This window comes from Fusarium odoratissimum (assembly GCF_000260195.1).
Source record: "Fusarium odoratissimum NRRL 54006 unplaced genomic scaffold supercont1.1, whole genome shotgun sequence".
Taxonomy (NCBI): Eukaryota; Fungi; Ascomycota; class Sordariomycetes; order Hypocreales; family Nectriaceae; genus Fusarium; species Fusarium odoratissimum.
In genome coordinates, this window is record NW_022158687.1 from 620253 (window position 1) to 645034 (window position 24782).

The 24782-nt window shown below is 49.9% G+C and overlaps 6 protein-coding genes across 28 annotated transcripts; 1 reads left to right on the forward strand and 5 right to left on the reverse strand.

Moving 5' to 3' along the window:
- Positions 1 to 3388: 3388 nt before the first annotated feature.
- FOIG_00228 (uncharacterized protein) lies at positions 3389 to 3862 on the reverse strand. The gene has a single exon (XM_031196248.1). It carries the CDS (start codon positions 3757 to 3759, stop codon positions 3457 to 3459), a length of 303 nt encoding a protein of 100 aa, XP_031072015.1. The 5' UTR covers positions 3760 to 3862; the 3' UTR covers positions 3389 to 3456.
- Positions 3863 to 4686: 824 nt separating this feature from the next.
- On the forward strand, positions 4687 to 9154 carry FOIG_00229 (uncharacterized protein). The gene has a single exon (XM_031196249.1). The coding sequence runs from the start codon at positions 5985 to 5987 to the stop codon at positions 8625 to 8627; it is 2643 nt and encodes an 880-aa protein (XP_031072016.1). The 5' UTR covers positions 4687 to 5984; the 3' UTR covers positions 8628 to 9154.
- On the reverse strand, positions 9004 to 11160 carry FOIG_00230 (uncharacterized protein). Its single transcript, XM_031196250.1, has 5 exons — positions 10866 to 11160; positions 10253 to 10814; positions 9641 to 10207; positions 9414 to 9589; positions 9004 to 9344 (listed from the first exon to the last, which is right to left on the reverse strand). The coding sequence occupies exons 1-5, from the start codon at positions 11091 to 11093 to the stop codon at positions 9126 to 9128; spliced, it is 1752 nt and encodes a 583-aa protein (XP_031072017.1). The 5' UTR covers positions 11094 to 11160; the 3' UTR covers positions 9004 to 9125.
- Positions 11161 to 12398: 1238 nt separating this feature from the next.
- FOIG_00231 (uncharacterized protein) lies at positions 12399 to 16074 on the reverse strand. 21 transcript variants are annotated; one of them, XM_031196252.1, is made up of 8 exons: positions 15767 to 16074; positions 15152 to 15583; positions 14851 to 14873; positions 14613 to 14630; positions 14129 to 14471; positions 13203 to 13987; positions 12906 to 13102; positions 12399 to 12849 (listed from the first exon to the last, which is right to left on the reverse strand). In XM_031196252.1, exons 2-8 carry the CDS (start codon positions 15306 to 15308, stop codon positions 12798 to 12800), a joined length of 1575 nt encoding a protein of 524 aa, XP_031072019.1. In that variant the 5' UTR covers positions 15309 to 15583; positions 15767 to 16074; the 3' UTR covers positions 12399 to 12797. The 21 variants fall into 21 exon arrangements, with proteins under 21 accessions (XP_031072019.1, XP_031072023.1, XP_031072027.1 ...); XM_031196267.1 differs by having other exon boundaries at positions 12906 to 13987; XM_031196271.1 differs by having other exon boundaries at positions 14613 to 14873.
- A 239-nt stretch (positions 16075 to 16313) lies between these two features.
- Positions 16314 to 21931, reverse strand: FOIG_00232 (xanthine dehydrogenase). Of its 2 annotated transcripts, XM_031196273.1 has the most exons (4): positions 21399 to 21931; positions 19146 to 21344; positions 16414 to 19092; positions 16329 to 16351 (listed from the first exon to the last, which is right to left on the reverse strand). In XM_031196273.1, exons 1-3 carry the CDS (start codon positions 21581 to 21583, stop codon positions 17370 to 17372), a joined length of 4107 nt encoding a protein of 1368 aa, XP_031072040.1. In that variant the 5' UTR covers positions 21584 to 21931; the 3' UTR covers positions 16329 to 16351; positions 16414 to 17369. The 2 variants fall into 2 exon arrangements, with proteins under 2 accessions (XP_031072039.1, XP_031072040.1); XM_031196272.1 differs by having other exon boundaries at positions 16314 to 19092.
- A 147-nt stretch (positions 21932 to 22078) lies between these two features.
- On the reverse strand, positions 22079 to 24373 carry FOIG_00233 (aminotransferase). 2 transcript variants are annotated; one of them, XM_031196274.1, is made up of 6 exons: positions 24142 to 24373; positions 23889 to 24087; positions 23502 to 23834; positions 23284 to 23453; positions 23021 to 23236; positions 22079 to 22969 (listed from the first exon to the last, which is right to left on the reverse strand). In XM_031196274.1, the coding sequence occupies exons 2-6, from the start codon at positions 24065 to 24067 to the stop codon at positions 22473 to 22475; spliced, it is 1395 nt and encodes a 464-aa protein (XP_031072041.1). In that variant the 5' UTR covers positions 24068 to 24087; positions 24142 to 24373; the 3' UTR covers positions 22079 to 22472. The 2 variants fall into 2 exon arrangements, with proteins under 2 accessions (XP_031072041.1, XP_031072042.1); XM_031196275.1 differs by having other exon boundaries at positions 22079 to 23236; positions 24142 to 24216.
- Positions 24374 to 24782: the final 409 nt, after the last annotated feature.

The window sequence follows — 24782 nt, forward strand, 5'->3', positions numbered from 1 at the left end:
TGCCATTGATGAGTTTCTTCCGGCAGGCAGGTCCGGAATGTCATCCAACTCGACCTTTGCTGTCGAGAATGGACGGCCCAGTCGTGTTTCTGATCTGAAGAGGATATAAGTCTCCGTGTGATTTCCCTCCAATAGAATCCACACAATCTCGAACGCCTCTTGGATACATTATCTGTCAGAGAGTCGTGTGTTTAATATTACTAAGAGTTAGGATTGATAACTCTTGCTCGTTGAAAGCGATATGACGAGAAATCGACCAGAGCTGTCTCATACCATATACCTGCTTGAGGACTAGTCGCAATGTTGGTGGCGCCATTCCGTTCGGTAGCTTATATAACTGGCAGATGGCATCGGAACACAGGTGTCCCGTTAACTAGTTATACTAGTGTGCATTATTATCGTGCCTGCCTGACAGACGCTTCGTCGATTGAGAACACAGACCAACAGAGTTGAGGGTCCAGTCGCAAGTCCCAAGCCGACTTCAACTCGGTCCAGTAGACAAAGACAGGCGTTTCGGGCCGTGTACAACGCTATAGATCTGCCTGTCTGGGACGTTCATTTGTCCGTGGCATAACTCAACCGATGGAGCTGGCAGGCTGGTCCTAGAAACTAGGCCATGTGGAACAGGGTACGTAAGCTCCAGGAGTCATGAGGGACGAGGATGTTGAATTGAGAATAAGCCTGCTTGGTCTGTTCGCCGAACGAGTGGAGAGCAGGAGCAGAACATCCCAGTCAAGGACGGCTAGAATGTCTCAAGAACCGATTAGCAACCAAACATCGGGCGGAGGAGCCACATGCTAATTGGACCAAGCTTTGCCGGCACTTTGACCAGGTAAATGGATCAGATAGCTAGTCGAGTGGCTAGAGGGGATATTGTACGGAGATTTGTTCAGAATAAGGTGAAGAATGCGGACTGCCATCTTCTTCAACGATTCATGTCAAATACTCAAAGTCTTGTGCTAGTCCCAGCTTGTGGCGGCTCTATGATTTAGCGGTGCTTGAAATTGCGACTGTTGTGCCACAAAGCTGCCTGCATACTTATCAGTGAGGAAGTATCCAATGGAGCTGAGGGAGAAAAGGCTTGACCTTGATGCTTATCCAACTGTCATAATCTTTCTCCGCGATCCGTACGGTAAAACCACGTGGATTGACGTGGTTCTGAACACCAAATTCGCGTATCCAACCAGGCGATTACCGTATGCCTGGTCCGAAAACCAGGTTGCTGGAGAATATGAAGCCCATCCAAACCCATGGCGGTATATAGTGAGATGTGGGTCTCGATCAGCCCCAACGAAACCAATTGAAGAGTGAGGTGCAACAGATCCGTCTTATATCATTGGTCATTCTGGTCAACCTGACATGTAAACGTTTCTGTGGCTTGAGCGGATCGTCTTGAATAGGAAGGATGAACCGCTGAAGAGTGACAGAAAGTATCTCAAGAATACATATCTAATTGCGATATGTTGATCAATCATGCGCACACCGGCTGCCTATCGATGTCTTTGAGTCAGTCGAAATGTCAAAGGCTATAAAGGCTGTCAGGAAGAAGAATGATCAACAAGTGCGGATGTATGCAGCCGGTGGCGGTGATTCGAGCTGCCACATTCCATCGCTCACGAATTTAGCCAGTTGCTCACAAACCCCTGGAGCCAATTCGTAGTTGAGTTTCATTGCACGGTTCTTGGAGGCTCGTTCCGTCATCCAAGAGGATGGAAGGACGCACCGATGGGCCAATCTTCAACTGCTGACTGTCAAATTCGAGGAAATCTGAGGCACTCGGAGGCCTTTGATTGTTGAAAATCCTGCCGAGTCTGTGTGATACTCGAAGCGAGTTGGATGCTGTCCTATCCGTGTCAGGGACTGACTTTGATACTCAGAAGCGCGATTCATTCCCGGATGACAAGGCCCATAAACGAAGGACGGGCCGATGAAACAAAGGCTTGACCATTAAATCCGTGCCAGCGGGCATGTTTGATCGCCAGATCCGTCTCTTCTCAGGTGGCTGTTGAAAATGCAAGGTTCTTGGCCGGATGAAGGAGCTTAGACCGAAGGGAATAGGCGAGTCGTTTGAAGAAGTGGTATTGAAGTCCGTCGGAGAATACGAGGAAAGATAGGAAATGGGAAAGTTAGATCTGGTAGTGGAATTGATGAATCAACACATGGAGCAGGGGAGGTTTTCTTCGTCGACATGGAAATTTGAGCATGGGAATAGGGTAAGTTATACAGACAGGTAAATGTTTCGTGATAAGGCCCTTCCTGCCCATGAGGTTAAATTAGCTGGTTTGCTCACATGGAGATGTACCACTCCAGAGGCAGGAGTTAATCTTTAACTTTATCTACTATAGGCAGGTACTAAATTCCCGACCGATCGAAGAAGGAACCATCTCAGAGACAGTGGGTTGAGCGAGAATCGTTCTTTCCCTGAATTAACCAAACCCAAGCCCAAGGAAAGTCGCTAACTACTTCGCATCGGATACTGTATGAACAGAGAAACACGGCAGGTGCTGCACGGTGAGACCCCTGTAGCAAGGCAACCTTAACTTTACCTTCCCTGTCTACAGCGTAAACCTGAGGCTCGCCTAAGTTGTATCGCGGCATGCATTCCCCCCGCCAACAACGTTATTTTCATATTCTTCTCAACTCCTATTTGCGAATTCAAAAAAGATACTTCCGCTTCCGCTTCAGCTTCAGCTGCATCTACAGCCTGCATCGCTCGCTCGCTCTCTCGCGCGCATGCGAGTGCCCGAATACCGTATCAATAACACGGTGCCATAGCTCACACTAAAACCGTCTCCGAGATCGTGGTCCCTGCTGCAAGACGATAGTATGTATGTACATATGGCACCCCTTCTACGGTAGTCAGCATCCGAAACCACAACTCGAATCTCAGCCCACACGGCCCCCGCCCCCTCGATCTTGACAAGGGCATACGCCAAAGGTTAGCAGCGAATGAGGAGCTCGCCTTCATCAACCCAATTCGCGATCCGATGCTCTGCCAAGTATTCGTAGCGCAGCGTTTGCTGTTATGCCAAACTACGTACGGATACACAGAGACCTTGGGGGCCGTGACCAAACACGACTCGATACATACAAGGCACCGAGCAGAGTATACCGGTTCGGCCCCGCTGCCTCCGCTGGCGGACCATCTGTTTCCACTTCAATCGGCCGTTGGCAGACGCCGCAACGGATTGCTTTTAGTCTAAGGCGCGTGCCAACTCCCCAAAGCGAAGCGCCCCTGCCGCCACTAAATATGAATCAGTTGTCTGTGGTCCATGTCCATGTCGCCGGTTCTCTGAATTGTAGGGATTGACTTGCATACGGATCAGACTTGGCTGGACAACTAACTCATCTCGTCCCAACTCTATCCTGGCATCGAAGCACTGCCTCTGCCCTTCTGGAATTTTAGAATACGTATGGATGTACCAGCATACGAGGCGGGCCCGCATCTCTCCCACTTCACTTGGTCATGGACGTGGGCTTGATAGGATGTCTAAAGAAAGCAAGCCACTCAAATCTCCAACGCCGGTTGCTCGCCGACCTGTGCTTTCTTACAGTATGCCCCTGCCTTCTGTTACATACAAGGCGGGTCATGGCCTGGGCAGCACTGTATGTATTGATGATTGTACAGTCCCATGCGGAGTGCGAAATCTTTGAACTCTTCATGGCCCTGGACGTTGTCATATATGCATTCCCTACCGAGGGTCTTGGTGTCCTAGCTGGTTGATATGCTTGTATGGTACAGTTTATTTTAACCTTCATTCCTCACGCTGACCAGATATCGAGATCCTGCCCTTCCATATAGGGCCCGGGCGAGCCACCCGTCCAACCCTTCCCTTCCCGGCGGTTCACTCGGCTCTAGCCCGAATCCCCACTGCGACCCTGACTGGGGATTCGTCATCCGCCTCCCACCCACGGCGGCGGATATAACCGTCCCATTGGCGAACACCTGGACAAGGTGGCACCTTCGGAAACCATCATGACCGAACCCATGCCCTCCGGCAGGCTGTGTGCCCAACGGCAGCTTGCAGCCCTCTAAGTCGACCAGCAAACGATTCCAGTCCACCAGCTCGGCGCAAGGCCTCGAATGGGCCAAGGGCCATTGTAATCGACATGTTCGGACTGCACACAAACGCGAGAGCGACTATTCTAGTTCCCGTCTACATCACCATTCTATCCCTGGCCTCAAACTGTCTATCGGCTGCTGACGCCACATATCTGGCATGACAACCATGAATCAGGAGTTAGTGAGCCTTGCAGTCCAGTACTGGTTGAGCTCCATAGCTCCACTAGTCAAGCAGTCAGATAGTAGCCAGATACCGCTGAACCATGCCAGGCCGCACAGACGTGTGTTTCAGTTCTGAGACTACACCCTGATGTGTGCAATCGCCTGCAAACATGTCACTATCACGTTAGTAATTCGGTTTGATCGATATATACGAGCTACGGTTCTGTTGCATATTATCGCAAGGTGTTATGTCCGGGGAGTCTGGGAATAGATCTGGTTTATTATAGTGGCATTTCGTACATTAAAATCAAGTCAACATTTCTGAGACTGGAGGTTGAGATTCGGCGAATTTTCTGGGCCTCATCTGCAAATGCCTGACCGACCTTACTACAACAAGGCACGCCGATCTAGGCGCGGGGGTAGCACATGGCATCGCGGATAACACAAGGCAAAGATGACCGAATATCGACCGGCTTGTTTGTGCATAACATCTCCGGAAGTACCAAGCTTTTCTCAGCAGACCAGCGCCGAGAAAAGCTTGGTCCAGACGGGCATATCGGTCAGCACAGCGCCGGGAAATGGCTCACTCAGTCGTTGGTCACTGAACTTATAGTGCGCTTACTGAACCAACGAAGCTTTGAGGGCATATACTCTATAGTCATCCTCGTGCCATGCATAGCGGAGAGCAATTGGCGCACAGGGTCTTCTTGTTGATTATCAAGTCCAAGATCTCACTACGGACCCGAGTTCTGACATCCGAGGGTGGCATTGGCTTGGAACAAGCACTTGTCTTGTTGGATCGATGGATATACTGCTAGGATCCGGGATTATGACTAGCAACATATTCCAGGATGCCCGTCTCCGCTCGAAACACATTAGCGGCCATGGCTGATCTCTCAACAGCCCTGCTCAGCCAACTCGTCAAGGGTCTGGCCACCCCTCCCCCCAATTTACCATCGCCTGGCCCAGATAATATTTCCGAATCTGCGTTAACGCGCGGAGAGCCCCGGATCACGGACCAGCGCCACTAACACGGTGCTGCTCCTGCTGCTATTGTGCCCGCCCAGGTAGCTAGTGACGAGCAGCGATATACCTGCCTGCAGGCGCCTCTTCTTCCATACGGTACATTTCCTCTTTCTCTCAGCCTAGTCGCCGTGAGCCAAACCTAACGACGTCAGCTCCGGCCTCGTGGCCTCGCCTTTTCTTTTCTTCTTCGCAGGCCCTTCCAGAACAACAGATTGTCCCGGGTCTCTAAGGCTGCGACTTCAACACACAGCCGACGCTCTTCTTGAAGTCACTCGTTCTAACTCGGCCAGTACTCCGAGCCGCAGATACTCTCGCCTACCACTGGAACTTTGGACCCCAAATAGACATTCTAAGTCTAGAAGGAGTGCTGTCAGGTACAACGGTAACGGCCTAGAGCTTTGCTTAGCCGTTCCTGGTCCAAGCATTGTAGTTTGGGAAACCCGCAATCTATTCCTAGTGTTAAACAAGGTGATGAGCCGAATAACTACTTCGGAGCAAAAAGGTCTCGGGTTACGCAGCTTCGCAACACTCAAGATATCCATTTCGCAGAGACGAATTCACACTGTTGATTGCGGACTAGGACACTGGCGGCAAAGATTGAAGGCTCCGTTGCAGGGTTAATTGACAAACAAACGGCATATCCTAGCTTCTTCTTTCCGGGCAAAGCGAGAAACGGGAGTTTGCCCACTTTGTACTTGACGACCTGCAGCTTTCGTTCAACAGAGTTACCTTTATGCTCGTTGACCGACGCCCCCCTAACGTTCATCCCGTTGGGGGACCTTTTGAGGCTTCCTCGACAAATCCTAGTAGAGGCTGGGCACCGAGAGGGCACCCAGCTATGTCAACACCACAGAACGTTTATGCTCGCTCGCCCAATCTCTCAAACAGATCCTACGACTCGTCTTCAGTCTCATCTGCAACTTCCCCCAAATCTTTGTCCCAGTTTGCGCCAGGGGCCATGAGTACCAACCCACGCTTGAATGTTCCGGCAACGCCCCAACCTATTGGCATCCCCCCTTTACCTCCAGTCAGTCAGGGCTTTCAATCGTACGGCCCAATGACCACATCATCTTCTCTTGGTCACGATTCACTCGCTTCGAATGAATCTGTAGCCAGTACTCCGGGACCATCATCCGCCCACTTAACAGGACCAGGTGTTCAGGGACAGAAGAGAGCATACCGACAGCGAAGGAAGGACCCCAGTTGTGATGCTTGTCGAGAAAGAAAGGTGAAATGTGACGCAACCGAGACGACAAGTTGCTCGGAGTGCTCGAGTCGAAATGTCAAATGTCAATTCACCAAGGAGACGAACCGGCGTATGTCGTCTATCAAACAGGTGCAGGACTTGGAGAAGCAAATGGAACGAGTGAAAAGGGAGAACAGTGGATTGCGTCGCATGCTTCAGGATCGAGAAGGGCCCATGGACCTCGATGCTGAAGGAGGTGATGAGAACAGCTCTAGCTTACCAGCCATTGGATCCGAACCGAAGCGACGAAAGAGACCGGCACCAGTTCCAGAGCTAGCGAGAGCGAGGGCCAATGTACGCGATTTCTCGAGAGGTATCTGGAAACTCCCGGCCCAGTATCGTGAACGAGCCCCTATATTCTTCGACCCCCCCAGACCAGAGCTACCTGCTAGGCACGTGGTAGACCAACTGCTGCACGCCTATTGCAACTCGTCCCACTCCATGTTTCCGATCATACACATGCCATCGTTCCGATCTACTATCAACGACCTCTACAACAGCAATGCGCCCAACAGAATGTCCCCAGCTTGGCTTTCTATGTTCTTCGCGGTCCTGGCAACTGGCAGTCTCTTCAGTCCAATGTCAAGCTCCCAGCCAAACTCCTTTTACGAACCTGCCGAATATCTTGAGATGGCCAACAAGATGATTGACCCATGGGCTAACGACTTTACTCTGGAACATGCCCGGGCACTAACATTAGTAACTCTCTGCCTGAACGAGATGAACCTAAAGTCAGCGGCCTGGGGGTGGCTGGGTAGGGCTGTCCGTGTTTCCCAAGATCTCGGCATGCATGTTGAATCGGGGCCATGGCCAGTGATTGAAGGAGAGATGCGACGCAGGACCTGGTGGATGATATACATACTGGACAGGACCTTGGCTACTGAGCTGAGCCGACCCGTTATGATCGACGACGACGACTGCGACGTGTCATTGCCAGCCGGGGTTGACGATCAATTTATCCACGAAGGAGGCATGTTGGTACCTACGGGAGCGGAACCTTTGACTCACTCTCTGCTCGCCGTTATCCATGTTGTACGGTCGTATTCGTCGCTTCTTACAGCACTGACACCCCAGTCGATGTCATTAGTTCACCTTTCAACCCTGGACACCCATCTGAAGAAATGCCTGAACACCTTTCCGCCAGCATGCGAACCTTCGAGCAGCGTGCCCCTTGCACCTGGCTTTCTTGCTCCGTTGGCATACCTATTCCACGCTCGTCTTCTCCTACATCGGCATCATCTCGATCCTGGGTACCCCCTCGAGGCTCGGATGGCTTCTCTTGAAAGCTGCACTCACATTGCTCTCGAAACCGTATCTCTACTCCATCGATTAAACGGAAGCCTCTTGGCCGACAGTGCAACTACCTTGTTGACCACGCACATATTTCGCTGTGCCCTATTTCTTCTCCTTACAGGCTACATAGACCCTGCAGTGACGGCTGTGAGAGCACTGGCTTCCATCGATCGACAAAGGGATATCACAATCGCATGCGGTCGTTACCTGTCGTTCTTTGTATCCGCCTTGGCAGCCAAGAGAGTTGAATGTACAAACTACCTAACAAGGAGTGCCCCGCCGCACTTTGGTTCTTCAAGGCCATCGATAGACCAAGCAGCTCTTCTACAGATGCTGTCACGCGACGAGGATTTGATTGTATACGTTTCCGCCGATCTTCAGGCATCAACTGATGCCTCGTGGCTTTGGGCAGGCCTAGAGCGAGAAGTCCATTTACACCAGTCCCCGTCGCCGTTTCAGCATCCCACATCGGCCACCAGAAACGAGTTATTTAGCCCTGAGGCTCGTACGGGATTGGACGAAGTCGACAACAAAGAATGGGGTGGATGGGCAAGGCTCGAGACGGCCATTCGTGGACTGGATGGTGTTCCAGCCACGACTCCGACCCCCTCGAGTGCAACTTGGACGCTACCTCCGCCCATCAAGAGCGAGACGCCTGGCCCAGCGGTGGAACTCCCAAGGCTAGGCGATGTATCGCGTTTTGGGTCCGAGATACCTAAGTTGGGCGAGGGAAGTACAACGGTGAGCCCTGTGGCAGGGGGCAGCAGGACACCGAGTGGAAGCGCAACCGCCCCAACTACCAGCAAAGAGCGGTTGAGTATCGCCAATATTATATAAAGAATTTGGCGGGGAATTATGAAAGCGATTTTTAATGTTTATTCTATGAGCCTTGTCTTCCTTGTCTAGTGCTGGAAGCTGGCTCACCTGCAAAAGTTGAAGGAACAAGGCGCATATAAATAGCCTGGTTTTGGTGCATTCTGTTTTGACATGGCGTCCTGATATTTAATTGCGTATAGCTGCTTCCAGGCAGTGCAGTATAGTACAGTACTGCCTGGGAGGAATCTGTACGAAGATACCACGCGCTGCATGAGATGAGTATAGGATTTTGCATAGCACAGAGGCGCACCCGGCGTTGTTGGGACATGACCCATAGAGCTGTATACTTTCTGCAACGGTTATAATGGATACACGAATTTACCGTTTGTGTAGTAGCACAAGACGTGCGAGACAAGTTTCAGCTTGAATATCCCATCAAAACCGTTTCATTTATATTCCGGTACCAATTTGAAGAGAAAAGTGCGTGAACATCGTTGTGAATCAAGAATATGTCGGAACTCAGCTAGGCGCCCCTTTGCTCAAGTCCAACTTGACAACTCTCTCACGCAGCATATCTCGCATATCGCCATTATCATCCATATACTCGGTCATGTCAAGGGCCTTCATAGCCCATTGCTGACATAGATCCTCATCACCTCTCGCCAAGATATCAATCGCATGATTAAATGTTGTTGCGATGATCCAGTCCAAGTCCTCTGCAGGGAAAGGCTTCTGCATCTGTGATAAATGTTAGCCCTCCCTAAAAATGAACCCCACCAAGAATCTATAGTAATGGGAACCACTTACTTGGCTTCCTTCGCGTGCTATTTGGGCTGCTTGTTCCACCACCTGGAAAGCAAGGTTGTCGTCCAGGGGTAGAATAGCTTGGAACATGCATCGCATGTACTTTGCGAGTTGCTGATTGTCAAATTGCTCCAGTGAGAATATCTCATTGATTATAAGCCGCATGGTTCCATATACGACTACTGGAATTAGTTTTCCATGTGCGCTACTAGAAACCAGTCAATACATACCGTTTCCTGAAGCTTCACTCCTTAACAAGCAGTCTCCCATTGCCTTATACATCATCTCATCTTTGCAAATCCGAGCCTTCCTAATGATATGTCTAAGATCGTCCCAACTCTTCAAGCACACGGCACTCTCAAAGTCAAAGACAAAAAGCGTTGACAGCTTGGCCAGGAGGTCGGGATATACCTGAGACTTGGAATCGTTTCGAAAATGAGCGTCAAAAAGGGTGTCGAATTCTGAAATGTGCCGTCTTGTTTCAAGGTACTGCTGCAGCTGTTCATCTACCTTGTCCCCAGTACGAGCCTGGGAGATAAGTGCCGCTGCGACGACAAAGTGACAACGGACGGACATAAGTCGTAGATCAGTATCATCCTCCGAAGGAAGATCGGATGGGTAACAATCCACAAATGCGAGACACGCACGGAAAATGCGGATTAGATACCACAGCCCCCAGACATGACACTTTGTCACACCGATGTTGTATGCGTTCTTTCGAAACCAGTGCAGCTCCGATACTGTGAAGACTCTGCAACCTTGCTCATCCTTTGGTTCCAATTTGGCGTGCTCACCAGCTGTGCGTGTTAGAAGACAATCAACCTTTTTGAGAGAGAGCTTACCCCTTTCGAAAATTCGGCAAGTTTCTTCTGCAAGTTCAGGACTTCGGTCTCCTTCGCTACCCTCTTGCGACTCAAGCGAGTGTATAAGCCTGATCGTACACCTTAGAATCGATGGCAGATTGATAGTCAAAGAGCCTTCAGCATCAAAGGTTTCGGCCACCGCCTTCAAAGCTTCCAAGGTCATCAGCTTATCGCCGACGTGCTGTGCATCTCTTGTACATGCGTATAGTATATCTCGACACTGAGATTTCTCGGCAAATTTGCCCAGGAATTCGACACATTGACGACCCAAGTCATGGTCCCAGGTCAGAAGAGAAACCCTGAACATGAGGTATCTGGTGAGCGGCTCATCCTGGATGCTTCTAGGCATTGAGTGAAATGCAGAAAGTGCAGCTTCTGAATCACTACAAGAAGTAGCGCACAGCACCAGCCTCCTGCTGAACTTGCCCTGACATGCCTCGCCACTATTCGCAAAGATAGAGTGGAGCGCAGCCTGGCACCAAAGCTGGGATTCTTTGTACTGCTTTTTGGAATAACTAGTATCGAGTTTCTTCCAAATGAGCTTCTCTTGTCAGTTACGTGCATGAAAGAGTCTTGAAGTAGTTAGACTGACAGAAAGTGCAGCAGTTGAGGCCTCAACATCACACTGACCAGCTTCTTGAACGAGTTGATCCAGGGTCTGGATTAAATCTGCTACGCTCACAGACGCATCTGCTTCCATCGTGCCAATCCAAACTCGCCGGACAATGGCTTTGCCTATCCAATCCATGTTACGGGAAGGCATAAGTTTCCTGAGTAATAACTCATCCATGAGACCTATCGCCAAACGTGGACCTCTCATTCGCAGTTCGCTGATACCATGTAGAAGAAAGTCGAGCCCAGCGTCCGACAGATCTAGCGACCGTATCATACGACGCAGTATACTCGCGCATGCATCGGCATTGAAGAATTCGCTTGGAGATCGTTGAAGAATCTCGAGTCTCCAATGTAGAACCACTGGCTTGTCCCCGATCTCTGATTCAACATGCGACACTAGATTCTCAGCTTCTTGTAGCCCATCTTGCGACCCTGTGGCGAGCTATGCCTGTATGAGTTCGTGATGGATGGATATTCGAAGTTCCAGCCCTTCTGTTGAAAGTCTTTCCAGCGCTTGGTCATTTATGAGGTCAAGTGCTCGCCGGAGCCACTTCAAAGCCATTTCATTATCGCCCTTCGACAAGAGGTCGCCCCCAATTCCGTGAAACGTGTCAGCCAAATGTTCAGCAGAAGATGGATCGAGATCGTGTAAGAGGTCACCTGCTTTGGCGTACATGTGCTCCGCAACGTCGAGACGGCCCTGTTTCCACGACTTGACCGGTCAGCAAGTCGTCAGAGATGCTGTTTCTCGACTCACCAAAGCACATCGCATGGTCAAATACTCAGCCTCGATCTTTTGCACCTGCACCCTATCTTCAGTGGTCAGGTTGTCGATCTTCTTTAGTCGGTCGATGTAATCCGCAGCTTTGGCCATACTCAGAAGCGCTCCGTCCAGGTCCGATGATTCGACACAAACTCGCGCTAACGTGAGTGACAAGCCCATCACGTATATAATTTCTTCCAAATTATCCCTTCTTTTACCACGTCGATACTCCCGTGCGAGAGCATGGGCAAGGAAGGCCAGAACCCGAGTACGAACCAGCAGTTGAGTCCTGGAAGCGGACTGCAGGAGGTTGTCCCTCTTTCTCCTTTCTTTGATACATTCGTTCCATAGCTTCCTCCCGATATCCTTTAGATTCCTGGAGACCTCTAACGGAGGAGCAATGCGGTTCTCCGCAAGAACATTGGCTGTGGTTATGTGATGGTTCAGGTCGGAAAGGAGAACATCGGTCGAGCTCGAGTCACATGAGGTGGGCAACTTGGAAAAGAGATCTGTGGCGAATTCTATCCCGATACTGCGAGTCAGTAAGATCTGTCACATCCATTCGCTGTTCAATCCTTGCCTATGATTTCCTCGAGCTTTTTGGTGTGGTTAATAGTTGATACTTCAGCTGACGCCATGACAGATGTGAAAAAGGGGAAAGCAGCCGCCTTATATGAGAAGCGGTGTATTTGGAGAATAACGCGATCATCAAGTATATGAACAGAAAGAATAAGGCAAAGAATACCTTGACCCATAAGATCCTCCTGCATTTACAACCGAGTCATGTGAGCCTGCTGCGGAACGTTTGTGAGCAGGAGCGATGACAGTGCTCCTTCCAACTGTCCAAAGCCGAAAATCGGATTCCAAAGGTCATGAAACCAAGGACACGGAAGAAAATCATCACCAAGGACTTCTCAAAAGCAAAATAATATTCAAACTGTTGTCTCCTGTCTAACGTAATGCAAATGAATACATACGCTCCGAATCCTTGTATCCAAGCGCCGTTCCCAATTCCGACTATTTTCTTTTTCTTACTAATGTTTGAGGCCTCACAGCACTCATTTGCAAGTGTGGCAACTAATGCTGTGCTTCTTCTTACGAAGCATCATATATTTACAGCATATACATACATCAATACACCCATGGTTATTGTGCTGGTGGGTCATGCGGCAAGAAATTACCAACAATTAGAGCTGGCCTATTCGAATCAGTCAGTATAGGGAGGCAGACGGAGCCCGAGTGACTAATACGTACAGTTTGTGCTCATCTCTTCTGATCATGAACGAGAAACAACATTTCACAACTGGATGCGTTGACCCAGGGGTTGGATTCTTCAGGGAGCAGGCCGTCAAGAGGGTCTCATGCGCTGGATCGAAGGCAATCGTGCCAAACTCTTCCCAGTATCGCACCATTGATTCTTCTGTGAGGATTTCGTGCAACGCGATTTTGCCCTAGAGTAAGCGAACGTTAGCAATCCATTTGCCGAACCCCCTGTGCTTTGGTTGGCACCAAACTATTGTTACGAGGAGGTGTAGGCCAAGCAAGACTTACATCTCTGAGCTGAGCTACTGACACGCCAATCAACTCTGCCATCTCCTTGTTGCCCCTGAAGATTTCACCGGTTCTTCGCCAGCAGCACGCGGGCACTGCCATACTTGCAAACACCCGGTCATAGTCCATGAGCTGTTTCTCAAACCACATCTCAACGTACACAAGTTCTATATCCGTCAAAGCATGTGCCTTTTCTCGAAAAGCGGGCCGGAACCGGGCGATGGTCCTCAGAATCTTTTCTCTTGACGCTGTTGTGATGTGTGAATTGAGATATGCACCCAAGCGAGAATAACCGTTGATGTAATTGAACGGCTTTAGAAGCCCAGCGTCGTACTTGGCCTTGAGCACACGCGCCATTCGCTCCTCTGGCGTGTCGTTGCCTGATGGGTCGGCAGCTTGTAGATAGTATTCGCGAGCCTTGTCGGCGGGCACAACGCTTCCCGGTCGTAGAATGTTCTTACCCTCAACATTCGGAGGGGGTGGCAGCATTGATCCCTCTGTCATGTTTGACATGGTGTTTGAACCACCAGCTCCCATAGAGGTGTTGGCGTTATTTCCAAACCTGGGTAGCATCTCCGACTGGCTCTGGCTCGACCGCTTGAATGCCGGGCTCTGTTGTTCCTCTGGCGGCACACTACCGTCATCGAGTAGACTCGTATGGAGGAAATCGTTGAGAAGATTGAACTCGTGAGTGACTTCTGAGGCAATCATGTAGTTGGGGTGATAGCTGTGCATATCATGAAAATGGTTCTGGGCTGTCATCCACGCATCTTGGAAACCCGCAACTAGTGGCGTGTCAGCGATCTCAGATCAGGAACAGATTTCTGGGCAGCCCCAACCTCAGCCCACCCGTCTCCGCTCGTGATTAAAAATTGAAACAAGGGACAGGCCCCTCTCAGGGCAGGAGAAAGGGACACAAAACGTACATTGATTCGCGTTACTGTTGCCGTTGTTCAACGCATTGCCCTGCAGGCCCGAGACCTGGCCGGGTTGCACAATGGACAGTGGGCTTCCTTGACCCAGCACTCCCCCAAAAGATTTGGAACCTCGCTGCCTCGTCGTGTCAAACGTTGGGGGAGGTGGGCCCATGGTACTAGAAATCGAGCTACGAGCCATATCGGACTGTGCGTCCGATTCATCAACTACAGAGGGTGCCTGTATGCTCTGGGTGCTCTGAACACTCTTTGCCTTCTTGGAATCGGCATCGCGAGGTTCATCGTGACAGAGATGCCCAATATTCCGTTTAATGCATCTGGTACATGGTCTCTCCTATTCATGGCGTCAGTGACTTGGTTTTGATGGTGTAGAAAGTAAGCCCCTCCCCTGAATAGCTGAACACAACAGCTGCAGCTCAGGTGTCCCAGCATGTTATCAAGACAAGAAGCAGGGGTCGCCTAGGATCGTACTTACAAGATCGCAAGTCATATGCTGGACGCAGGTAGAAAACAGATTGTCAGCTACAGTTCTCTCAAAGCTCACATATGCAAAGTGAAGGGTAAACTAGACGAGATTTGTCTCATAGGCGCCATGTCCGTCGCACAATACTTCCAGCTCAACAAATGACCTGGCTGCTAAGCACGGCTAAAGCTGCTCGAGGTCCAGACAGAACCAATGCGAACGCGCGTCGTTGAACTTGGGGTTAACTTACAGATCGTCGACAATATACGCAAGCTGTAATGAAGCGCCCCAGCGATGTCAGCCCAATGTTTTTCTTGGTTAAGGTAGATAGATGCATGCGCCATGTTGAACCTTGCCCCTGGAATTGGAGTTGATGAGTCGATGGCTTAGCTAGTTGATTGGTCATGATTCAAGAGTCTTTCGATCGCAACTATATCCAGTATCATGACCTTCACTCCCAACCCCAACGCGAACTCCCAGGAGCACATTGCGCAACACCACATCTGGAGCCTGTGCAAGGGAAGATAGTGTCAATACTTAGGAAGACGTACCGTGGTTGACTTTACGTCTCTTTTTCGTAGGGGCCTTATGATTGCCAGAAGCAGTGGCATTCGAGTTCTTGTCGCGATTCACAGCCTTGCCATCGTCGCCTTTGGCAGGCTCCTGCTTAGCGCTCTTGCCCATGGTAGCGGCATTCCGGTCGGTCATTTTGTCTTATGCTCCCATTGGATCTCGAGGTTACGCAAGGCGGCGTCAGGTTCGCAGATCATTTGCGGCTCGCTGCAGCAATCTTGTATGGGTCTACAGCTCAGCCGAAGCGACACGATCCATTCGCACGTTGTCGGCGGCTAGTTGTTGCGATTGCGATTGCTATTTCTGCAGTTCCTGTGCGCGGGTGTCGGTTTGTCGACTGTAGTTTTTCTCTGGGAGAGTCGCGCGCGCGTGAATTGGTCCCGTGGACGGGGAGGGGAGGAGGAAAGTGGCTGCGCAGGTGGTGTGAGCCGAAACGGTCGAAAGGACGAGGTTTTGAAGGGCACGAGTGAGTGCAACGAGATGCAAAAGATGAATTGATAGCTCAGCAGCCGAGGCTGGCCCGTGAGAGGTAAAACAATGGACACCAGAAGCTTGTAGCCGTCCAAGTTGAAAGAGAAGGCAAAAAGACTTACGAGGACCTGGACGGTGAAGTTTGAGCCAGGCTTAGGCTTAGGCTTAGGCTTAGGCCTGGGGCCGAAATAGGCTGGTCTTGGTTGACCACCTAACGAGCGAAGTGGGCCTTGGATCAGCCAGTTTACGTTGAATATCGTCGTGAAGAGCGTGAAAGAGGATCAATAGTTATTAAAAGTGATCCGCATTGACATGGGCTTGGTTAAGGTACTGTTAGTCAAGAATTGTAAATGAGAGAATGAGATTTCTCCTCATTTCAAGGACAGAAGAAACAGGCCAGAGCTAAAAGTCAACTGCACCTCCCTCACCCAGGCAGGGCTACCAGCGGGAAGGACTTGCTTCCTGGGGGCTGGACCTACCTCTTGAAATAGCGGGGTTTAGGGAAGGTGCCAGTGGTCCCCGGTCTCGGTGAACGAGCGGCCGGGGCGGGTCCGGGCGAGTCTCCGTACCGCCGGAGCGCAGTCCAGAACTACTATTCCCAAAAGCCTCAAACCTGCAGACATACACAAGTTAGTACATTAATCATACCGCTCGATTCATGAGCTTCTAATGTCAAACTAGCTGGCTTCCAATTTAATTGCTTCTAACTGCCGGCAGCCGAGGCAACAGCAGTCAGCCGAAGGATCGTAAGGTATACAGAGTTCATTACCTAGGTACATAGGCATAAGTTGTAATTACACTATACAGTGTTGCAAGACAAGACGAAAACTGTAATTCGTGCATTTCCCTCACTTTCTGGGGTGCATACTTCTCAACCTAGGCCATTATATGGAGGGCATATGACTGCCAAAATGGGAGATATACGTCCATATCTAAATAAGACAGACAGGCCTCCAATCGAACTCCAATATCCTCACATCTGTTGACCCCAGCCTCCAATTTCAAAGTCAGGTACAATCCCATTCTCTTGAACAATCAGACCATCTCACTCCTTTCAAACCATAAAAGCAGCCCGTGCACAAATCAGGGGCCATGAGCCTTTTCTTGACCATTTCTGACATGATCTTCTAGAGAAGGATCTGGTACGATATTCCAGCCCGCATGCTGACCTTGACCTTCGGTGAAAGAGAATGGCGCTAAATAAACTCACAGCAGGCTGAAACACTTGTCCAAATCGAGTAATAGCTCGTCTGGGGCATCTCTGCGCGTTATTATTCCTTCACTGCAACTCTATGATGTTAATATCACTTCTCACTTTGCACTATAATAATTGCCGCATAGCATCCTTTCCTCGTTTATCTATATCGCTGATGTCATATTGTGAACTTGTTGTTGAAGTACTCATGTAGTTCGTTGCTCTCGTTCCGAATGTCGGCGATTCACGGCTAGCTTCAGTTCATCGTTGACGACTTTGGAAGGTTAGAGATGATTTCGGCCAATAGGATTTGATCCATATTCTGTTGGTAACTTCGTTTTACTTGGGCCAAGACGCACGTACATACAACCATCATCAAGGTCAAAGATTCTGCCGTACAACGTGATATTTCATTTTACTCGTAAAGTGTGCCTGCCCATGTCAACCTTAACTCCAATAGTAACAGGTATCCCAAACACCGAAATCCTTGCTAGACCTCATAGTTCCTCCTTGAAAGGTCATGCATCTGACTAGATCGCAACAAAGAAACTCCTTTCTCCCTCCTTGGGTAAAACTCTTGCCTTGCGCATAATCTCATCCTCACACGCCAATCGGATCCTTTCAGGCGTCGCTGGACTCTCGAGCCGTAGAAGCCCCTCACAAGAGTCATCGCCGATCGTAGCCTTTACTCCGGATTGTGCGCGAGCTGCCTTGAGCGCATCTCGAATAGCGAAGAAGACTGAACTTCCCATGAAGAAAGGCGGTTCACCCACACCACGGCTGCGTTGAATAGTACGTAACTCTTTCCATTCCACATCTTTGAGAAGTGACACGTTGAATGTTTGAGGAATATCTCGGAAACCTGGAATCTTGTATGCGCCAGGACCTCGTGTAAAGAGATGCCCGGCCATGGGACCGTTGCGTAGCCATAGTGACTCTTCCATCGTGAAGAGACCAAGACCTTGGATGAACGCACCCTGGATTTGGCCATAGTCGATCGCTGGGTTGATAGACTGACCAACATCCATCTTGATATCTGCGCGTATGCAGGTCCATGTTCCAGTCAGTAGATCAAGCTCCACTTCAGCTGCGGCAACTCCCTGAGTGAAGTAGAAGAACATCTTGCCCTTGCCAGTATTCCAGTCATATCCAATTTCGGGCGTCTTGTAGAAGCCTTGGGCAGAAAGATTGACACGATCGAAGTAAGCGGCATGGGCAAGATCCTTCATGGTCGCCTCTGGGCCCAGCTTCTTTCGATATGGCGCCAGTCGCTCGTTCAGCTGCTCACATGCGTTGAAAATGGCGTATCCGTTCAGATCTGACGAGGCTGAAGCAGCTGTTGCAGAGGCGTTGGCCACCGTATTGGTGGAAGTCTCGGAGATGAAGACATTGTCCAATGGAACACCCAGTGTTTGTGCTGCAATCTGGGTGAGCTTAGTATGCAAGCCTTGTCCCATCTCAGTACCACCGTGGGCCACCAAGACAGAGCCATCGTGATAAATGTGCACCAAAGCGCCAGCCTGATTCAGAAAGAGAGCGGTGAACGAAATACCAAACTTGGTCGGAATCAATGCCAGACCTCTCTTCCGCCACTTGTTCGTTTGATTGAAATCGGTAATGGCATGTCGGCGTGCTTCGTACATCGCCTCTTCCTGCACCTGCTTGTACATCAGGGGAACATGCCAATCCCCAAGACCTTGACCAAAATGAGTCTGGCCGTCCTTCTCGTACAAGTTGATCTGGCGCAGCGTTTCGACGGGCATTCCCAATCGGTCAGCCACCTCCTCCATGTACGACTCTGCGATGAACATGCCCTGAGGTCCACCAAACCCTCGGAACGCAGTGTTGGACATCGTGTTCGTCTTGCACAAGCGTCCTCGAATGTACACATTAGGAATATCGTAGCAACCATCGATATGGGTCATTGCTCGCTCGCATACGGCTGCACTGAGGTCGAATGTCCATCCTGCATTGTTGAAGACATCACAATCCAAAGCTTGGATCTTACCGTCCTTGTTCACTCCGATCTTGTATTTGCCAAGGAAAGGATGGCGTTGTCCGCTTGTAACCATGTCTTCCTCTCGCGACAGCATATATCGGACTGGTCTCTTGGTCTTCTTTGCCGCGAGCGCCAAGATGGAGCTGAGAATCACCGATCGTGACTCCTTTCCTCCGAAACCGCCACCCAGTCGTTTGACACGAACGACAACCTTGTTCGACTGTACATCGCAAACTCGCGAAGCGAATACTTGTCTGATTCAAGGGTTAGTATCTAATACTGGCAGAGCGGAAAAAACAAGACCTACGTTTCGTTGGCGTTCTGGGTACTGGCAAAGATCTCCATCTCTCCATCCTCAGGCTTGGGGACAACCAAGCAAGCATTGGTCTCGAGGTAGAAATGTTCTTGACCACCCATTCTTACTGTTCCAGTGAACACATGGTCACACTCCTTGAAAGCCTTCTCCGCATCTCCCTTCTTGATTTCTCTGTAGAAGTTGTGGTAGCTATCGGCTGCAATAGCATCCTCAATCGAGAGCACAGATGGCAAATCTTCATATTCAACCTTGACTGCTCGGGCAGCCTCCTGAGCTCGCAGAGGAGAAGTCGCCAGAACTAAGGCAATCGGTTGACCCACTGTCAGAACCTTGCCCTCAGCGAAGAAAACCTCGTCAAAGTGAGGTGCACCGAATTTGTTGGCATCCGGGGATGGCATGTCATCCTTATCAACAACATCAACTACTCCCGGAATATCCAAAGCAGCCGAGTAGTCGATAGAGATGATCTTGGCGTGTGCTCGTTTTGAAAGGACATAACAGGCGTGAAGCTCGTTCTTCATAGCAGGAATATCGTCGGTGTATTGCGCCTCGCCTGTTGTTTGCTTGAGGGCAGCCAGATGGGGGTTAGATTTGCCAGTCACTTCCTTCTTGTAAGCCACAGCAGCATCTTCATCGACTGCTCCACTGGACAAGTCTCGCTCAATCTCGTCAATAGCCTCCTTGTCGACCTGCTCCGAGCTTCCATCGAGGATCGTCAGAACGTCATGGTAAAATCGGTAGAAGAATCCAAAGGCCAAAGACTTCCGGTAAGACGCCATGCCACCCGGAACACTAAATTGCAAGTCAAAGTCGCGACCAAGTGCGTTCATGGTTCCCTCCAAAGTCTCCAAATCAGCAAACCGCCTGCCAACAAGGTATTCCATAGCTGTTTTGGCAGCAGCCGTCATGGCAGCCATGCCACCATAAATGAGGGCTGCTTCTTGAACGATACCTTCATCATCCAAGCGAACCCGCAGAGCTCCAGTAACAATCGCGATATCGTCATCCTTTCTCTTGGCTTGCTTGTACGCCCTGAAGTATTCGCCCTTGCTTTGAGTGACTGGAATTCGTATCGATGCAATGATCGCATCCTGTGCGAGTGCTGTCTTTCGATAACCCGTAAAGAATTGGGAAACAGGGATCTCTGTCTCCTTGGTGGACGACTTAGCCACTAACACAGCATTCGCAGCCCAGAATACGGGGTTGAGATCTGAGATTGGCGATGCTGTGACCAGGTTACCCGCAGGAGTACCAACGTTTCGAATTTGTCGACCAGCGAAGAACTTGAGCTGCTTGAGCATCGCCTCAAATACCTGTGCGCGTTCCCATCCATAATGAGGGATAGCATGCTCACAGATACTCTCAAGGTCAGTCAAGACAACATTACCACCAATCTCAAGGTGATCCTCCTTGAAAGTGTACTGCCGCAACTCAGCGATATCGCCAACATAAACCGACACAGGGTATTGCAAAGCCTTAAACTTTGTTTCGATCTGAGTTTCTGTGCTTCCACCGATAATCTTGGCCTGAGGGTGTGCACTCTTGATCTGCAGGAGTTGTTCAACGGTGACAGGGCGATACCATCTCCGTCTCTTGTTTCCGAATGCCAGAGGCCGTAACTCGTGTCTCTTGAGAGCCGGTGGGAAGATAAGTTCTGTGTCTGGGTTATACTCGATGAATCCTGGAGGCGTGAACCTTTTCTTAGGTGCATCATCAAGGTTTGCTTTGTCCATACAGCAACCTCCACTGGGTGGACCGTTACCGTTCTCCATGCAGCATCCAGTGCCCCCTGCTTTCTTAAACTTCATACCCGGCTTTTCAACACTGAACGTTTGAGCCGCATCTAGGATAGAACGGTAGCCAGTACATCGACACAAGTTGCCATCAAACGCCTCCTCGATATCATCTTTAGAGGGTGAGTCGTTGTTTCGTAGTAAAGCATACAAGCTCATCACAATACCAGGAGTGCAGAAACCACATTGGCTGCCATTAGACTTGGCAATGCGCTCCTGAGTTGGGTGGGGCTTCTGGGAGCTACCGATACCTTCAACGGTAACGACATGTTTACCGTCTAAACTGACGAGAGGAGCTAGACATGCGTTGACACTGGCATGGTAGATCTTCTTGGTTGTTGGGTTATACTGGCTGACCACGATTGTGCAAGCTCCGCAACCGCCTTCGCCACAGCCACTATCATCGTCAGAACCACAACAGAAGGTTTTGGGGGCTGCGATAAGTGCTTACAGTTTTGTCCCTGTGAGACCGATTCCTCGTAGATATTCCAAGACTGTGACTTCTGGATCTATGTCGTCCAGAACGACTTTGGTTCCGTTAAGATAGAATCGAAGGGTATCATCGAATTTAGAGGTTAGGGTTGCCAAAGGCTCAGGGTTGGACTCCCTTGTGGGAGATACAGCGCTAGGCGCCATGGTAGTGATGACTAAAAGGAATGGGTATCTTGAATGGTTGTTGGGAAGAGAAGAAAAGTCCAAGAGTCAGAGGGGAAAGGATAGAAAGACAACGGGGCCTCTGTGGCTCTTATCAACAAACGAACCGAGGCGTTGTACAGTTGCCCTTAGGTTGTACTGTAGAAGGGATAGAGGGTTCAGGTTCACGAGACGTGGCCGGCAACGGTTAGATAGCGGGTTCAAGTTGAGACTCTTCCCTGCGTCATATTGGCAAAAACAATTGGACCTTGTGCAACGGCACCTTCCTCTTCCTAACGAGATACCTGTGATAGCAAACCAGTGAGCGAATGAGAGTACGGATTGTTTCTGTTAGGACGTGTCAAGGTTAACTAATCGCCACTGATAAGCCCAAGATTTGCACCCCCGCTCACAGCTACAGCAGCCACTCAGTGCTTGTTCCCTCTGTTGCTTGTGCGGGGAAGAGAGCCTCTACCCCACGATGCAGCTCGCTAACGGCCGGCTCCGCGACCACGATAGGCCAGTTCCACGATCGGGATCCTCCACTTTGACATCGGAGTTCAGAGACAATATCTACGAGTGTTCTGAATATAGCGGTGAACTATGTAGCAGCTGTAGGATAAATCTAGAGAAATACTGTAGTTCTTGTAGTCTTTCTCGGACTCGAAGACATAGCAACACAGACATCCAGATAAGATAAAAAGTGCTTGGCCAACCGGATGATTCCTCACTCCCTGGTTGTCGTCTATCTGACAAACTCATGCACATACCAGGAGGCACTGAAATACGAAGCAACTGTACTATAGGGCTCAGAGAATAAACACAACTTCTACAAAACCCGTCTAATCTAGCCATGCTCCGACTCTTTAGCTTTCTTTCCTTCTAACACGCTCTACTCTTGAATGTACTTCTTCAGTCCCCTTAGCCTCTCCTTAGCCTGCTCCAAAATATCATCATTCTTACACACAGCAAATCGGATATAATCCTCCGCCAAGTGCGCATTGTTAGGAGTATAAAACTCTGTAGGAGGAATAGCCGCAACACCAATCTCCTGGATGAGGAACCACGCCAGCTTGAAATCTCGGGGGCGGCTTGCGACGTGAGGAGGAAAGGGGTAATCCTCTGGTAGCTTGACCTTGGCCATGTTGACGAGAAGGAAGTAACCGCCTTCGGGGTATGTCACGGGCAGGTTGAGCTCCTCGAATACCTCGTTGAGACGGTCGACCTTGGCCTTCATCTCCTTGATGGTCTCATCCCAGAAACCATTCTTGTCGGCTTGCTCGAAACCAATGGCGGCAGCTTCTTGAAAGGGGGCGGGTGTTGAGAAGCAGATACGTGTGTGAGCGGCAGTGACGGGCTGGATTAGCTCGGGGGGGCCAATCAACCAACCTGTCAAGTATAAGCAAAATGGCATATCTTGGTTACAAACTCATGACCTACCGACACGCCAGCCAGTGGCATAAAAGTTCTTTCCAGCAGATCCAACAGTAAGAGTGAGCTTCTCCACCTCAGGAGAAAGGTTGGCAATTCGAGTAAACGGCACATAGAAAAGACGGTCATAAACTTCATCTGAGAGAATGATAGTCTGGTGCTTGACAGCAAGATCGGCAATCTTTTGTAACTCGTCCTTGTGAAAGACCTTGCCTACAGGGTTGTCTACTTGAGGTCAGCGCTGATATAAGCGGGAAGCTTGTGGTACTCACGGGGAGTGTTGATGACAATCATCTTGGTGCGGGGTGTGAAGGCCTTCTCGAGCTCATCAAAGTCGATCGTCCAGTCTGCGGCCGAAGAGTTCTTTGTAGCTCCTGTCTCTGGAGGGTGAAGGGGAACATAGACGACCTTGCCGCCGGGCATCTGAATGTTGCTGATATATCTGGACCAATGTTAGCTTATCATCCAATCTGGAATGCAAGGCACTCACTGATCAAAGAATGGCTCAAACACAATAACCTCGTCACCAGGCTCAATAAAACCCATGAATGCACTCAGCATACCCTCATTAGCACCAGTTGTGATGATAATCTCAGTCTCAGGGTCCAACTGACGACCCCACAATGGTGAATATGCATCCGCAAGGGCCTTCCTCAACCGCGGTCGTCCCTTAGCAGGCGCATACTGATTGCACTCAACACGGTCCAAAGCCTCCTTGGCAGCGTTAAGAATAAAGTCAGGAGGGTTGTAACCAAAGAAACCCTGGCCCAAGTTGACAATGGGCTGGATAGGTGAAGACGCAGCGGCCTCATTGATCATGGACCTATTTCGGCCGAGTTAGCTTATCGTAGCTTTTCAGGATTTGGAGGGAACTCACCAAACATCCTTCTTCTGGCCCTGGACTCGAGCCGCGGGCTTGAGCTTTTGAGTCTGGTTACTCATGACGCTGACACTGCTTGAGAATGGTCTTGATAAGTGAAGAGGGATATTGCTTCGGAGTGTAGTCCGGAGCACGGATTGGGAGGGGCGGCTTGGGGTTAATATGGAGCGCAACATCAACAGCGACGAAAGGGTCCCTTTTTCAGTATTAGTCAGATCCCTTGATAACTGTAGCAAAAATCCTCACGTACAATTGTCCCACTGAGAGGAATCACGCCTTGACAATTGGATCAATAGCAGTCTTTCTCTCCGCAGGTAGCTTGTATCTCAACGGTTGCGACATCGCCGTAACCGGGAGCGATAAGTGATGACTAATAACTTTTGCGGGGGTTTAATTCTCCTACTAATCGCGTCATTAGCTCCAATGATGAGCACTGAAATTGGTTTATTAGGATTGGCTCGATAACTCGATGCGAGGTTGTGTTCCGGCACTTGATGCTGTAGAATGCATCGGGTTTGTTCCGACAATAAGCCCTTCTATCCCTTGCTGCCCGCTCTTCTTCAGCATAGCGAGACCGGAGCGTTCTACTACCAGTCGGAAAAGTACCATAGTACGACATGGACCTCCATACAGATAGCCGTGACAAGGGTCGACTTACATACGGCTCATAGTTCTGATGCCGATAATGTTTCATGAGGAACTGAAACGACTTCAGCTAACAACTCGTCGCTATCACAAACACTACACTCAAATCAGTAACTTCAATATCAATGACTTTACTGAGTTGAGATATCACTTAAAGTACGAGAACACATTGCTATACAAGTACCATCCTGTACTACTCCGTAGTTACCTTCGCCGTTCTCTGTCCATATTCAATCTCTGCCATGT